Consider the following 15983-nt stretch of genomic DNA (forward strand, 5'->3'; position numbering starts at 1 on the left):
ACTTGGGATTGTAGTTCCTACCAAATCTGCCTTACTGGCTGTCCATCTGCTCTACTTTGTTTCACTGAGAAAAGTCAATACAGAAAAATGAACTTGCTACATCACTAGACTCTGCTTTCCCCTACCTACACTTTGCCCCCATTTCAGACATCATCAACCAGCACAAACAAAAGCTCTAGTCAGTCCACCTCACTTGTCCCAAGTGATGGAAAACTTCACTTGCAAACAAACACGAGCATGTCTGCAGGTTACTCATACAGTGGCTATGACAGCCAAATCCCCAGGAAAGCCCCTGTAACAGTCCAGAGTTTGATCATACAGCTTAAAGCTAGATGATACGAATTACCAGGACCTATTTCTGAAGAACTGGCTCGTGTTAGTCCCTCTTGTCCTTTTCCTTCAACAGATTACCATAATTGTCATTTATACTGTCACAAAACTGGGAAATTGAAATTTTGCGTTGAATGTCCATGTTTTTATCAAAATAAGAGAGTTTAAGTCTAACTCAGATGAATACATGTATGTGAGAACTACTTATAGGAGGGAAAAAAAAAATCACACTGCATAGCTTACACTTGCATTTACCTCCCAAGACTCAGGCACAACTAAAATACGTCTACCCTACAAATGAAAGGAATGTTACAAAAGCTTTTCACTATCAGCATTCATCCCTCAAATTGTCTTCTTTACATAGAAATTTGTGTTACAGCTTTGAGAGACAAATATAAACTAATAATCAGATACAAGTAGGCTTACATGCAGGTTGGATTGAAGCAGGTACTGCCAAGGGACTCCATCCTGCTGTGTAACCCAATGATTTCCATATCTGCTGTCTCTGCCCAGTCCAGAAAGCACAGGTCTCTCGCAGTTCCACAGGCACACATGCATACACATTGCTTTAATGAGCACTGAGTGTTATAGTTTCCAAACAAAAGACACTTATAGTAACCTGGTACATAGATGCTTTATTTCTGATATTAACGCAGTCTGTATTGTGAGATTCTCTTACATAAGAGTTTGTAGTACAACAAAAACTAAGATAAACAAGACATTTGTTGCACATTATGTCAAACCTCAGAACAAAAATATGGTGTAGTATGTATTTAGGTTTCATGCAAGTCTGGCTGCTGCATGTACAATTTACCTATAAACTGAAAGAAATGCAAATGCACACAACATTCAAAAAGTAATAAGATGCCTGACATATGAAAGATTAAAACCTTCCTGCTAAAGCAACAAAGTAGGAGTTAACTAAACGATCCAACCAATACCAACACAAATTATTACTACTTACCATAAATCTATGCTTAAACTTGGTATAGGTAACTTTGATGATATAGATACCATTTCTACTTCAATGTACCATCCAGATTCTAGATAGTCATTCTGTCTTAATGTCTGATTTCATTTTTTTGTCAATTAAATGCTGTCTCCAGCATTACATGTTTCTGTTAAATGCATTCTGGTAATGCACACCTAAATCTAGTACTGCCAAGAATTCCAATTGACTCCTCTAAATTTTGCTAGGTGAGGAGTAATCCTGGCATGATGGGCATTTTCTGATCCCTTGCTTATAACAGGATTCCCGCCCCCCCTAAAATTTTGATGTGAATGAAAAACTGCTAAAAATGTTTGTGCCTATTACTATCAGAGCCCATATCAAAAAGCTCATAAAAACAAGGATTGTATAAGCTTTGAGATGCTTTAAAAAAGTTTGAGAACCCATTACCTTCCTTGTGCCACTCATCACATGTTAAAATTCTCCATTTATTAATTCTTCTCTACCATCTTTGATAACGAAGTGTTAGGAACACTTTCCACACCCTGCATAGTACTGGTTGATCTCATAAAGTTAACTAGAGAACCTGACATCATGTAATTTTACATACAGTGCATATGATGCTCGCTCTTTCCATCTCTCATAGCAGCAAGCCGATTCTGCCACGATCTGTAGCAGCACACCCGGGAGTGGAGAGGAAGAGTGTTTGAATTATAAATAACTAAAACTACAGTGTACACTTCTATTTACCTGTCAGTATCTGTTGAGAGCACTCCATTATAACTTGCTCGAAATTAACTACATAAAAATCTCTACAACAAAAGCAAACCAAAACATTCCTTCAAAACCAAAAATAAAGACATAAAATAAGTGCAAATACCTAAAATAGGCAACTAAAGCAAGTGTTGTGACCTGTATACCTTTAAATAAGGACAAAGATTTTTCATAAATAAAAGAATGTTCTCTTTGCTCTTCAAACATTTAGTCAATATATAATGGTCAAAGTTAAGTGCAGATACAATGTTTTGAGATCCAAGGTGCCAAGTTTCTTAAAAAAAAAAAACAAAAAAAAAAACCGAATAAAATATACATATTGTAAATGCATTAGTTTTTAGTTCCTATGCAGGACAAAGTACTCCTCAGTCACATATAAGACCCCACCATTTCTTTCTAAATATACTTAAACAAGGTACAGGAACAGTTGCGCTGTATAATACAGGAATACCTTGTAATTATGTTGTAGACCAACATGATTTTAGGGCTAGAGTGCAATCTTTATGTAGATGTAACATACAGTATAGATTTGTACACTTCACCACTGTAATTCTTCTGCTATTTCATATATTTTGAGCTTGTCCTTTTTCCATTTTAGCTGTTTTAACAGGAAACAACATTGGCCTCTAGACAACCTGCATACATATAAATATCTACATTTAAGCTTTGAAATGGAAATAAATTATAAAAACAGACTCCTTTCCAATTTACAAAATTTTGCTTGTTCCTACATACTGTACAATACATTCAACAATCATCTCATTTTGAGATTTATGAAGAAAATACTGATGCTTTACACTAAACTTAATTCATCCCCCTCTGCCTACTTCTAGTACCATTTGCAAATAAATATATTTAACACTGTAGTTAATTTCATTGTTTTGCAGCATACCAAAAAAAATTAGTAGTGCAACTTTCTATCCTTCCTTTGTACTCCTTTCCATTGTGTTTCTTTATATACTAGAAAAATGCTACATAAGCAAAAGCACATTCAGTCATGTATGTTGCTCATTTGGAAACCAGTAACAACCTATAAACCTACTCTATATTGAAAATGCTCTAACAGATAAAAAAGCGATGCAAGTCAAAAGAATAAATATGAAAAATAGACCTAAAAACTGTATGTTGTCAGTAATGCAATGTATTTTACCCTTTATATTTTAGGGGGTTACTCTTTGAATATCTAAAAAATTCATTGCAGAACTGTTACGGTATCCCTTCGTAAAGAATGCAAGAGCTTGATGTCTGTTCTTTGTCAGTCAAAAGAAGAAAGGAAGCTTTAAGGTAGCTTTAAGGTTTCCCTTGGCAGACTCTCTCAAAAACTTAATTCCCAAGTATCACACAGGAATTGCCTTCAATATTGTTTCAGTTTCAATGGCAAGAGATGGTTATCAGCTGCAGCGACCATCACAGTATCAGAGACCTTGAATTGCTGTTGGTAGCAGTGTATGTGCTCAGATACCTTCTTGCTTGTTCAGTCATGATAAGCTGGTCTTCCGTTTTTCCATAAACAACTGCCTCCCAGTCACGATTTGGCTGCATAAAATAAAATTCTGTTAAAAAGGTTCTTTTAACAAACTAAAATACTTAGCAATTCTCATACAATGTTTCAGAATAGTAATAAATTATTAAAGCCTGGCAATAGTATATTTTACTGAGGCGGATCCAGTTCTACAGTACATTACCTAAAACTTGTGGCAAAGCTCCTTCACCACCCCCTAATCCAGCTTCCCAGCAATGCATCTGGGTTATGGTTCGAGTTCTAACACACAAAATGAAAAACATTCTTCAGTAGAGTCTAACCAGTTCAACAATTAACACATAAAAGGGAAGCTAATTAAGTTGTCTTCTCTTTGAATATCTTCCTCTTTAAATGTGCTAAGTTCAACAGGCAGAAAAACACATTACTGACAGCTGTCTGGAGACACCAAGGAAGGTAAAATTATTTGGGAGCTGAAAAAGAAGATTGTGAAGAACTTCACTGAACCAAGTGACAGCTGTGGAATAACGGTCAGATTTTTTGGGGGATATATTAGAAATGGCAAAGGAATTGGGAATAACAATGATAAATGGAAGAATAATTAAACTACTAGTCCTGTTTTTTCCATGAAGCAAAGCCTACATCTTCACATGATGTACTGAATCTTGAACTGATTCGTTTCTGCTCCAAATTGGACCTGACACTGGCTGATTGTAGCAGGATGAAGAATGCAAGATCCTCTTCCTCCCACATGGAGCTAGAAACTGATCCCAAGGATCAGTTCCACATATTGATTCACAAAGAAAATTAGCTGTTTGAGTTTCTCTATAGATTTAGCAGAACTTGATTCATGGAAGGGACTTAGGGTTAGAGAAGCCACAAAACTGAGAGGGAATTTCTCTGGGGAAAGAGAAAAAGGAGAAAAAGATGGTCAATGAAAATATTTGTGAGTATACAATGACTAAGCTCCCCTTTTAAGTATTCTGAAGGCCATACTTCTGGGTCAGATAGATGTATTCACCTTTGCTGCAATTCACAGCAAAATAAATTTTTCTTTTTTTTACTTTTAATATCATAATTAAATGAACTTTTTTCTTCTTCCTCATAAGAAAAGATCAGAAAGCAATGCTGTTTCTATCTACTTAATACTGCAATACTGTAATCTCTCTATTTAAAGACATCATTGTTAAAGCAATTAAGTAGAATATGGAAAATATGGAAGATCAGGCTCCAGATGTCCCGTCTTCTGAGGTTTTTTAAAATTTTTTCATTAATACAGAGCTGTAGATATTCTGAGAAGACAAAAATACCTTATACATTAATTCTCTATGGGACAAACTGGAATTGGTACAAAGTCAGGTCAAAGACATCTCTTAAAGCTGGTGATCAGGACAGAGGGAAAACTAGCTTCAATGGTTTTACCAGTATAGAAAACATACACATGTAAAAGAACAGGCCTGTTACAAGAACAATTACCAAATAGAATCTGTGGATGAACTTTGCTTAATGAATCCCACTGCGCTTATTATGAAGAGTAAGCACCAGACAAATCTGAGAAACTAAAGTCCTAAAGAAGTTTGTTCTTTTTGGACCAGGTCAAGTTTTCTAACTCGTAGCCTTGGGCACCCAAATCTGTTTTGGTCTTCCCTACCCTGTGTTTTTTGCTTGCCCCCCCCCCCCATCTAAATCTTAGTGAAACATCAGTAATAAGAATCACGGAAACACTGAAACTGGATCACTGGTTTCAACAATTCTAGTGCAAGACAAAAATAAAGCAATACACAATTTCTTTGTTAACCCACTAAGAGAATTAACAGAATTCTTTGCATCCAGACCTGAAGAACTTTCTCCATTTTGACATTTTTTGTAGCACATGCATTCAGTTTCTTCTTAATTACTGCATTTGCTTTGTTTGCTGGATTTGTATCCTGTTTTTCTGATGTCAGGTTACATCTGTTGTCCTGTATTTCCAACAATGGTGTCATTAATAAAGATGTGGTATATGCGTTTTTTGACTATTGACAAAAAAGAGAGTAGAGAACAGGAATAACAATTAGTAATTAATACAAGAAGACTTCAAATGCTGTGTTCAGAGAAGTCAAAATGTAAATAAAGTAAATACTATCAGAAAGACCATAGGAAAGAATCTGAAAAGAAAATGTAATGAACAGTATATGAGGAACTAGCCTGGTCCATACTGGGATCCATAGTACAACAAGGAGCTGCTAGCTTGGTTTAGGTATCACTGAGTAGACAGTTTCTTTACTCTAAAGCCATGACACTCCAACACGTTTTTTAAAGAACAAGATTTGATAAAGTGCTAACTTCAGAACAGTTTAAAAAAAAAATTCACTTTCATGTCTAGGACAATCCTTGTGAAAGTAAGGACAAGGAGACTAGAGCCAAAAAAGTAATATCACATCAGTTTGAGGGAGAGGAACTGCTTTAAGAAGTGAAATAAGCACTGGATGGATCATGACAGAAGAATTTTATATATTGGTAATGTCTATGGAAATAAAAAGAAATTAAACCTGCTTCAGTATACAAAAGTGGAAGACAGATATACATCAATTTTAAAGACCAAAAATTAGTAACAGTAGCAAGTATTTGCTTGCTTACAAAAACACTCCAAACTGCATTAAACCACCTTTTAAGTATTTATTCTGCCTCAGACCTCACTCCTAAATTATCATCACGTGGACACACAATTTCTACTTTCAAAATCTTATCAATTTTTAAATAAGATACTACCACCGTCTCTCTTGCTAGGAGTGAATGTTCTTGTTGCACCAGCATTCCTTATGAAAATTAAGGAAAAAATAAACTTTTTCCCAGTCCCCAGCCTTTAATAGACCACAACATCACAGTGTATCTTAACCTGGACTCAGTGACCCACAATAATGTGGATAACAAGACATCACTAAGAGAACAGCAGGCATTTTGGTCATTACTGGAATGGCTGCAGCACTGCTGCTCCTCCCAAGAGATGTTCCTGGGGAAGCTGGCAATTCCCACTAGGTGGCAGAGCACCCAATACCCAGCAGGAAGAATCCAAGGCTTGGCACAGTCCAAGAGAAACTTTAGAAGGGAATTTAGAAATCCAGCTAGAAAGGAGTATGATCTAAGCACCTTACACCAGCTTTTTAAGGACCTTGGCTCCTACATCCTGTATATAGCCTTAAACCTAATCAAGAATCACAGACACTTACTCTTTAAGTATTAAACACATACCTGCATTAAGAACTTATTAGAACAAAGTTTTCCTACAAGACTAAAGAATAAACTGTTCAATTACTCAACTGAAAAAATCATTAAGCTCCTTTTTAAAGGAAAGAGGGACAAAAATAGCCTCATATCTGATTTTTTCATGTCTTCTCAACTTCTGTTGAGGCAGAAGTGTTCAAATTCCTTTAGGCAGAGGAAGCACATAAACTTCATCTTTTACATGCTTGATATTTCTTAAAGTATTCCTCTACTATGTGAAGCAGGAAAAAACATGCTGCCTAATATGCAAGTAGGTATTTTCAGAACACATTTGCCAGACTGCCAAGCATGCACAGCACAGGAGCAAATGACATCTTCCTGGTACATTACAGAAACCTTCAGCATGCTGTGTATGCTAAAGTTTATAGGCAACCACCATGGAAACAGCTTTGCTACAAACCTGTAAAGCATTATTTTACCTACTCTGAAGGACTGAAAGTCAAAATTAAAGCATGAATTCAAGCCCAATGCTCACCTATTTCTTAAGTACTTAAAACAGTATTTCAAACTGAAGGTACCTTTCACTTTCTAGATGCATTAATCTAGCAAATTGAATCCAAAAATTTATTTTAGTGGGCAGAACAAAAGATACATATTTCCATATTAATATTGCTGCCAGTGATGCTCTTCAGTCAGTTCAGTTTAGTTTAATTCTTACCTGTACATCTAAACTATTATCTTCTGTCAAACGCTGGGCCCCAACCTCTTCTTTTTCTTGTGGATCTAGGACCAGTGATTTTCTGACTTTTTTAGAAAAGTTGTGCTGAAATAAACATTTTGCAGAGAAAAATTGTAAACTATTATTTAAAAGCAGTTATTACCTGTTTGAAATTACTATTGTCATATTACCTCCTGCTTGCAGTTTTTATACAAAGTGTCATCTTCCTCCTTGGGAAATATATCTGTTCCAGTTTCCTCTTTCAAAACTTCCCTAATGTCTTCCTCCGAGAAGGCAAGTGGTTGGGACTAAACATTAATTAAAATTGAAGAAGAAAATGCAGGAAGTCTATTAGTGGCCAGTTCTTACAACACTCTACTGTCAGCTAACATAGGTCAGAAAAGAGACCTCGCAAAACATAGCAAGAAAGGACCTAAGCTAATGTAGTTAAAAACCACAGGGCTACATTTCAATGCCATGAACATTATTTTAAGTTCATTTTACTCCACATTATTTTTAGCCAGATAAAATATATATATGCACACAATGCCTCAAAAAAATGCAAGGTAGCATTGAAGAAGATAAGCTACTTGTTTGCAAATGGTTATCCACTGCTAAAAGGGATAGAAGTAATTTATATATACAAAATACCTACATAAAACACATATATGTATATATACATGCATAAAAATATACTAAAAAAACTGTACTAGAAATGTGTAACTGTTATTGTGAAATGAATTTATACCAATTTTAATACAAATCTTTGAATAAGACATTGATAGTCCTAAGTACAGTACAGAATTTCACAGAAGCCATACAGATGGCTCCTTTGTGTACCAACAGGAGAAGAATTCCCTTAAGCCCTCAAAATTTGATTTTGAACAGGAGGTTAATAGTGGACAGAAACAGGAATGCCAAACCACTCCATTTGCATAGTGAGGGACTGTGAATCTATAGGGTAACACAGATGGTGCCAAGCCCTGTGGCAAAGTCTGAGCTACCTTCTGTGTTTGCAGAAAAGAAGCAGTCAATATATATTGGCTGGAATCTTTTCAGAATTTGAAAAGCATATGTCTCCTGAATTCCAAAAGTTATTATGCATTAACATACCTTAGCTAGGCTAGGAAGAGAACAAAAATTGAATTCATTTGGAACAAACTAACAAAAAAAGGTAACATTACCCATAGTCAACAAAACAAAAAAAAGTGTCTGACAGCCAGCAGAATCAGGATCATGAATGCTATACTAAAATTTTGGGGTTTAGGATGAAGAAAACTGCAAATATCACTCAAGATTATCACACTGTGGTAAACACCTAGTTTCAGTCCTAGTGCTGTAGAAGTACCAAAATCAAAGAACAACTCAGCTCTTACATAGTCCAGAGGATTCAAAGATAATGCAGTTTTCAAGTGAAATGTGAAAGTTGTTTAAAATAATGAGGTCAGTCATACTCATCTACAGCAGTTTGCTCTTACCGGATTACGCTGCTCGAGAACCCACACCCATTCATTCTCTGATTTACAATTTTTCATTTGAAAAAAAAGGAATCCTAAAGTATTAAAATTAAAATTTTCAGGCAATTATGCAACCATCTTGTAAGATATATAGTTTTACCAAGGATAGGCAAATTTGAAACAACTCACAAACATGAAACTGATGCATTTAAGATTACTGGGGATCAAATGATTACATGTGCCAAATTACTATTCAAGAAGACAATGCCTTCATAGTACACTGAAGGAGATAAGTCTAACAACCAGATCCAAAGCAGTTTTGATTCGCATTCTAGCTGTTCTCTGGGAAAAGTAAATGCTTTCTAAGATCACACTGAGGCTTACAATACATCAAAACCAAGAGGGCATTTAGACTTCAGCAAAGAAAAGGAACAGTATCATCACATACCATAAGTCTGAGGGGACCATACTTTTTTTCCTGAGCAGCCAAAGCATTTTTGAAAGGAGTTGGTGTCCTTGGTGTTGAACCCAAAAGAGATCTTCTCATTGTAGGACTTCTAAAACTATTCAAGCATAAAAAAGCATTCACACGTGCATTTTAACATTTCAATATTTTATCATTAGCAAAGTAATAAAAATAATCAAAGAAACATTTTAAAATACCTTCACTTACACAACAGATATCACCACCATGCATCTGAAAGTACTGAGATCACCACAGCATTACCCCATGTGTATTAGACTTTAATTTAATAACACCACCAGATGTTTAATGCAATAAACCTACCCCACATTTTCCTTTTGATCTTGTGGTGTGATTTCCTTGTGTAGAGGAGTCGTAATAAGAACTTTCTGCCCACAGATTGGAGTCGACGTAAATGCAGGATTTTCAAAGTTAAATTGTTCATTTCCAGAGCAAGTGTTGAAAAACTAAGCATAAGAAGGAAAAAAAATTGCAACCTTACAGGACAAAATTTCACCATTCTGCTGAACAGCAAAAACCCCCAGATTATATACATATATCTGAAAGACTTCTACTGATAAATCCCAATACTCTATTCTTGACTTACACTTATTGCTGAAACCTTGATTTTCTTCTTAAAACACCTACTCCTTAATTAGGTCACAGAGACAAAAGATCTCTATCAACAATTATTTGCACGAGAAAGTGTGAGCCGAGACAGTTTGCCACTGCTGCCACCCTCTCCATCAGTTTTCAAAATAGAGGTTGTTTAACGATATCTTTTTAATGTATTTACCCTTATGCAGATGTTTTAAGAAGTTTTTTGACATTTATTTAGGCTACAATGCATGTACTACTAGGGAAGAAACTATTTACAATTTATAACCTACCCACCACAGTCTTCATGTTTAGCCATATTTAAAAATACACTCACCTGTGATGGAGAAAATGGTAGTGTTTTCACTGGCGTCCGCTTTAGTGCAACATTGACAGCATCGTTACACAAACCATCGTTCAGATCACTAACTGGGGACTGCCCAACACGCAATCTCTTTTTCTTTCTCAGGATAGCAGGTGGATTGCTGAATTTAGTTAAGTTTGAGGTTGTTGAAAAAACTGTTTCCTCATCCCCACTGATGCTGCTGTGGTTTTTGCCATCAAGCATAACGCTGACATTATACTGGCACTCAGCAGCCCCTTCGCTGTGCTGAAGTCGCATTAGTTTTACTGGAGCTGGCTTGACAGGGGATACAACAGCCTCGGAAAGCTCAAAACAGGTATCACTCCATGCTACTGGATCCTATGGGGCAAGGTACAAAACACAAGCAGGCTTATCCAAGAATACTTGAGAATGTCCAAGCCAATCTATCAGCCCTCTACCACCACAAGCCATATACTGAATTATTTTCTCTGTGTCTTTCATACAATCATAAAACATTGGATATTTTAAGACACAATTCTTTTAAAACAGGCAATAAAGCACTTGATAAGGCAGAAATTATAGATGACTACAAAAGAAGGTAATTTAAGAGTATTTTGCACATATTGTGCAAATTGACTTTCCTAATTAAACACTTATTTTTAACAAGAAATACAAACTTACGATTTCCATAAGATCTAGTGCCTCTGCAAATTCTGGAATGGTTTGTAGAGGTGTTAGCATTCTATTTGCTTCTACACCCAAATACTTAGGTGGTGAATTCTGCTGAACAGGTGTGATGCGGGTCTCATCCATACTGTAGAAATTACTTGTTTGTTCCTCAAGGTTATTTAGTGTATTAGGCATACAATCCTCCATGATAAAATTTCCAGACCAACAAGACAAGCTTCCAGCTTGCTAAAAAATTATGAAGAAACACGTTAATTTTATTCAACTTAGAGGTTGAAAAGAGTCAATTACGTGACTGCAGGGTGGGGAAAAAAGTAGCGTGTGGAAAGACTAAGCATAACTATTAATTTTGGCATTTTCAAATACTATCTGTTTCAATTAAAGAAGTTACTTTTCTCTTTACATTAACATGCTCAACATTCTCAAATTGTGTAAGATTTTTATCTTACCTCACATTCATATCTTATACACACTCACAATTTAGGTAATTACAGGCTGTATTGGAAGCCATCTCTGACGCAAGTTTCCTGCGTACCTGAACACCAGTATATTATGAAGTCATCTTCAGTACAGAACACTGAACTTCTAATTTTAAGATTAGAAAATGTTCCTAGAATGTGAAATACTACTTGTTTGTTCTGTGGTTTTTTAATGCAGATTTTGCATTAATAGTTAAGTAAACTTCGAAAAGGCTATCCCACTTCAGTAGACTGCTTAGTACCCAAGAAAAAAAAAATTTAATTTTTGCTGGAAATCTAGAAGCAAACTAGATTCTACTAGATAAGCAGAACTGCACTGTTTGAAAAGAATGCCAGGAATAACTCTGCCACATAAAATCTGAAGTTCACCTGTAACCTAAACTAAAGATCAATATGGTTGGGTTAGTTAGGTGTCTGGTATGCACAGCCCTCTGTAGAAATCAGTGACTGCCATCTGCAAGTCACCCTAATTTGACAGAATTAGGGAAATTCCACTGAATTTACACACAAATTGTGTACAGTGCATATTTATTTTGCGTTTGTCATGTCCAAATGTGGATATTAAGTATTGCAAGCACTCACACTGAAGTTTGAGGAAAATATAATCTATAGGACATTTTAAAATCAAATGGGGCAAAACCCATATATTTTTCAACTCTACTGATCAACATTGCTGATCCATAAAACTGAATGACAATGATATCAAATGTGTCACCTCCTGAAGAGGATTAAAATACTGGGTCATAGGAACTGCCAAATTGCTGGTCATATTTCTGCTGTCTTCACAGTTTAGAAAACTGCACTAAAAATAAGTTGTCTCAGTTCTAATATATAGATTTTTGTTTTTCAGTGCAACAGCCATAGGTTTGATTTTAGAGGGTCAGGTGAAAAAAACACCACACTAAACCACACAACTGTTATTGAATTTCTGAGGATTAACCTCAGTAATGCATACTCAAATATATATCGAAATTTACAGTCCTTACAGAAGACATTTGTTTTCTTCTGATTTCATTCTCTGCTGACATAAGTAGCAATTCAAGTTCCTTTATTTTCTTTTCTTTATCAGGATCATCATCAATAAATGGCTGCTGAAAAATTTAAGAAAGAAGCCATTACTATTTTTCACTTCCATCACCTCTTCACAGTAAAGATTCTGTATTATAACACAGCTGCATTTTTAACAGGAATCCACACAGACAGGGAAGAGAACTCTTCAGGTTGTATCATATTTTGTAGTACAGAAGTCACTTACAACTGAAACAATTCCAATTACCAGGAGATGGATCTGATGTTAAAGTGGTGTGTAAGGTGGTATTTTAACTGTATTCAAATATGGCCTGTAAGTTATCTGTGTGCTAAAGCACCTTCTAAAGTCACTAAATTCTTATCTTTAATAGAACCAAGTGCTGGCACACTGGTTTGTATGTTTGTGTTTTCACATTCCTTCCACAATTGCATACTATTTATCCTCACTAGGTGTGCAAGAAAGTGTTTCAAATCAGCATTTGCTGACACAGTATTTATACAAGCAATGCCACCACTACTATCAGAAAAGAAAATTAACTAATTGGTTTGTTTGCTCTTACCCTCCTTAACACCTTCCATTATTGCTATAAATATAGGTGAGGATATATGCTATCACCAGTTTAGAGAGTACTTCAAGGAGCAGAAAGTATCTTATACTTTTCTGTGTAGGGTAATCCAGACTGTCAAAAGCCATTTGAGGCTTTGCTGTGACTTGTATTCTTATACCATTATCAGGGAAGAAAATACAACATGAAACAGATGACCTGCACAGGGAAACTTCACGTAGAGAGCTCTACAGAATTCCTCTAACACAAACAAAACATGTATTATTCCCTATGTCAAAATACTTTTTACTTTAGTAAAAAAGATGATACCTTGGAAATTCACAAGAATTCGTCCAAGGCATCATATTAGAAACCAAGATCTATATTCATTCTGCACCACATGAGGAATTTCAGATATATTCCAAGTGAGTCCAAAAAAGCAAAAAGGAAATAATATATCCAGTTTCTATTTGTTTTAAAGTTGCTTCAGTACTTAGAATGCTGCAAAAGAGCAACTGATTGAAAGATGTTTATCAGTGAGAAAGAAATAAAACCTAATGAGAACAAAAAAGCATAGCCAGAAGTGTAAGTCACAGTAAAGCTGGGTTTTTCAGATAGGGTTATATTTATTACATATATGTAAATTGTAAAGTCTTGTCTTTAAACCTTTCATAAGCTAGGTAATACTAATATAGGTCACAATTTAGCCTCAAGATTTAACATGTAGACTATGTTTTAAGCCATATTGCTGTCAGAAATAAGCACAAACATCATGTTTCTGGGATATAGAAAGAGCTTAATTTTTCCTACTTAAAACTACCAACTATACTAGCAAGCTTACTTACAGAGGAATCTATATAAATTTAGGTGAATAACAAAGACTAACAGACATTTTGAAGACACACATCTTTTCATTTTACTGAATAATACTATGCAGTAAATTCTCTTTATTTTATGAAGGCTACTAACAATTTACCTGAACTATGTTGGAAGAAGATGGAGCATGTTCTAGACAGCTGCCTTCTGGTGAGGCATACTGATATGCTGGAATCTAAAAAGACATAAAACATTTTACAAACCCTCAAGAAAAGGAGAATATAAAATTATCTCTAGTTTATTATACATAAATAATTTTATGGTTTACAAATCCTGAGTTGCCATAAAATCACAAAAGTAGTCAACAAATCTTCAGTCTTTCAATATGTTTCTTGTTTCAAACCAAATCAATTATTTGAAATAGGGAAATATTTATTATTCTAAATTTTGAACTTACATGTGTCTGAACAGGCACATAAAATTGATTTTGAGTGTGCAAGTGTTCCATAGTCAGACAAGTTTGGGGCTGAAGTTCAGCAGAACTAGCACTTTCAGACTTTATAACACTTTGCAAATATCCTTCCTGTTCCACTTTTCTTCGCATTGTTGAATTCCAGTGATTTTTAATTGAATTATCAGTCCTAAAATGAAAGCATAAAACAGTGACTCGTTTCCATATCTCAAAATTTAATATATGATACAATTAACAGGGTTTGTACAGTAGGTTAATCTGAAGCCACAAATCCAGAAAGCTCCAGCAGCTTAGACCAGAAGTTCTGTTATCAGTAGGGTTTTGGCATAATGACTAGAAAGCTACTCTTTCTAGAATTTCCTTCTACTAAACTTCAAGTGTGCCGGAAATTAAAAGCAGAAAAGGAGAAAGCCTTGGTTCTGACTATAATAATGATGAAGAACCCTTTTTCTTAGGATTAATTGGAATAATTAATAATAATTTTCTTAATTAAATTGGAATAATTTAATGAACACATATTTACCCCTCTGTTATAAATTTGCAGGATGTGTAGCTAAGAAAATCACCGCACTGTCACACAGCATAATAAAGACACTTTGGCTGGTGTTTGCTACTGGAAGACATCTCTTCTAAAATTGACAGCCTGCAACTCCCACTCTGCATTTTATGTGCAGCTTTGTGGAAGAACATCCTACTACCTCTTCATGCCCTTGATCGTGGACAGGACAAAACAGGCATGACATTTTGACAAGCAGGCTGAAATCACTCCTAACACTAAACAAACATTAAGGCAAGAGTAGACTATGACTGCATTACTGTCTAAAACACTAGTATTATTATTCCTAGCCTTAGGTAGAGGTACACAGAAACAAAAATTGGTTAAAGCCCCATTCTTCATTTAAGGTCACTCCAAGAACTATTCCTCATTTTCATCCCAGTAGTGTTGGACTCTACAGATCTTCTAGGTCTATGATATTTAGCAGTCTTTAGCTTAGAGTGTCAGATTCATTGACAACAAACAAGCTAGTAAATAGGAATTCTTCTGTCAAACTAATTTTCCCTCTCCAAAATTCTATTTAGATGCAACCCAATCTCTTGTCATTCCTTCAAAGGATTTACTGTGAGCCATGGATTGTGCACTTCATCAAAACTTGAAATTTTTAAGCACACATCCCTCATTACACCAAGGTTACAAATGCTGACATTCCTCAGGCACAGCTAGACAGTTACCTCTTGAACACACAAACTGAGTTCAGAAAGGGACAGCTTAACACTAAATTTCAGTTAACAGTACACGGTAAAATTATTTCAATCAACTCTTCACACACTAAAATTTTGTTTTCCACAACCACAGAAATTGACAGTGAAACTTGAAAAAAATATAAGGCAAACAATGCATACAATTCATTCTTAGCTTAGAGACTTCATGATAACCAACTAACTTTGCAATGCATGACTCCTAAGTCTGGACTTTTGAAGGTTACTAAGATTTTCTTTTACAAGTGTCCAGTTCAACAAGTGCTACATTAAAAAAAAAAAAAAAAATCAGATCTTAAATCAGGAAAGCCACCCTCAAATGCATATTAATGAAGGCACTTTGAGACCAAGATTGTTATCAAATAATTTTTCTACTACTGATTGCAGTTAATTCAGTTCAG

At 35.3% G+C, this 15983-nt stretch overlaps 1 protein-coding gene across 6 annotated transcripts in view; it reads right to left on the reverse strand.

Annotated features, from left to right (window-relative positions):
• MYBL1 (MYB proto-oncogene like 1) overlaps nt 1-15983 on the reverse strand; it is a 63462-nt gene that overhangs the window by 38722 nt on the left and 8757 nt on the right. For 2 of the 6 annotated variants that reach the window (XM_053939222.1, XM_053939231.1), the window contains exons 6-16: nt 14311-14494; nt 14014-14088; nt 12450-12554; nt 10979-11212; nt 10310-10675; nt 9700-9842; nt 9361-9475; nt 7647-7763; nt 7456-7560; nt 5369-5548; nt 3516-3589 (exon numbers count right to left, since the gene is read on the reverse strand). In XM_053939222.1, coding sequence (XP_053795197.1) covers nt 3516-3589; nt 5369-5548; nt 7456-7560; nt 7647-7763; nt 9361-9475; nt 9700-9842; nt 10310-10675; nt 10979-11212; nt 12450-12554; nt 14014-14088; nt 14311-14494 — 1698 coding nt within the window. Of the gene's footprint in view, nt 1-945; nt 3590-5368; nt 5549-7455; nt 7561-7646; nt 7764-9360; nt 9476-9699; nt 9843-10309; nt 10676-10978; nt 11213-12449; nt 12555-14013; nt 14089-14310; nt 14495-15983 lie in introns of those variants that run through there. The other 4 variants (XM_053939227.1, XM_053939255.1, XM_053939240.1 and 1 more) reach the window with 4 other exon arrangements.

This window comes from Vidua chalybeata, chromosome 1 (genome assembly GCF_026979565.1).
Source record: "Vidua chalybeata isolate OUT-0048 chromosome 1, bVidCha1 merged haplotype, whole genome shotgun sequence".
NCBI classification, from domain to species: domain Eukaryota; kingdom Metazoa; phylum Chordata; class Aves; order Passeriformes; family Viduidae; genus Vidua; species Vidua chalybeata.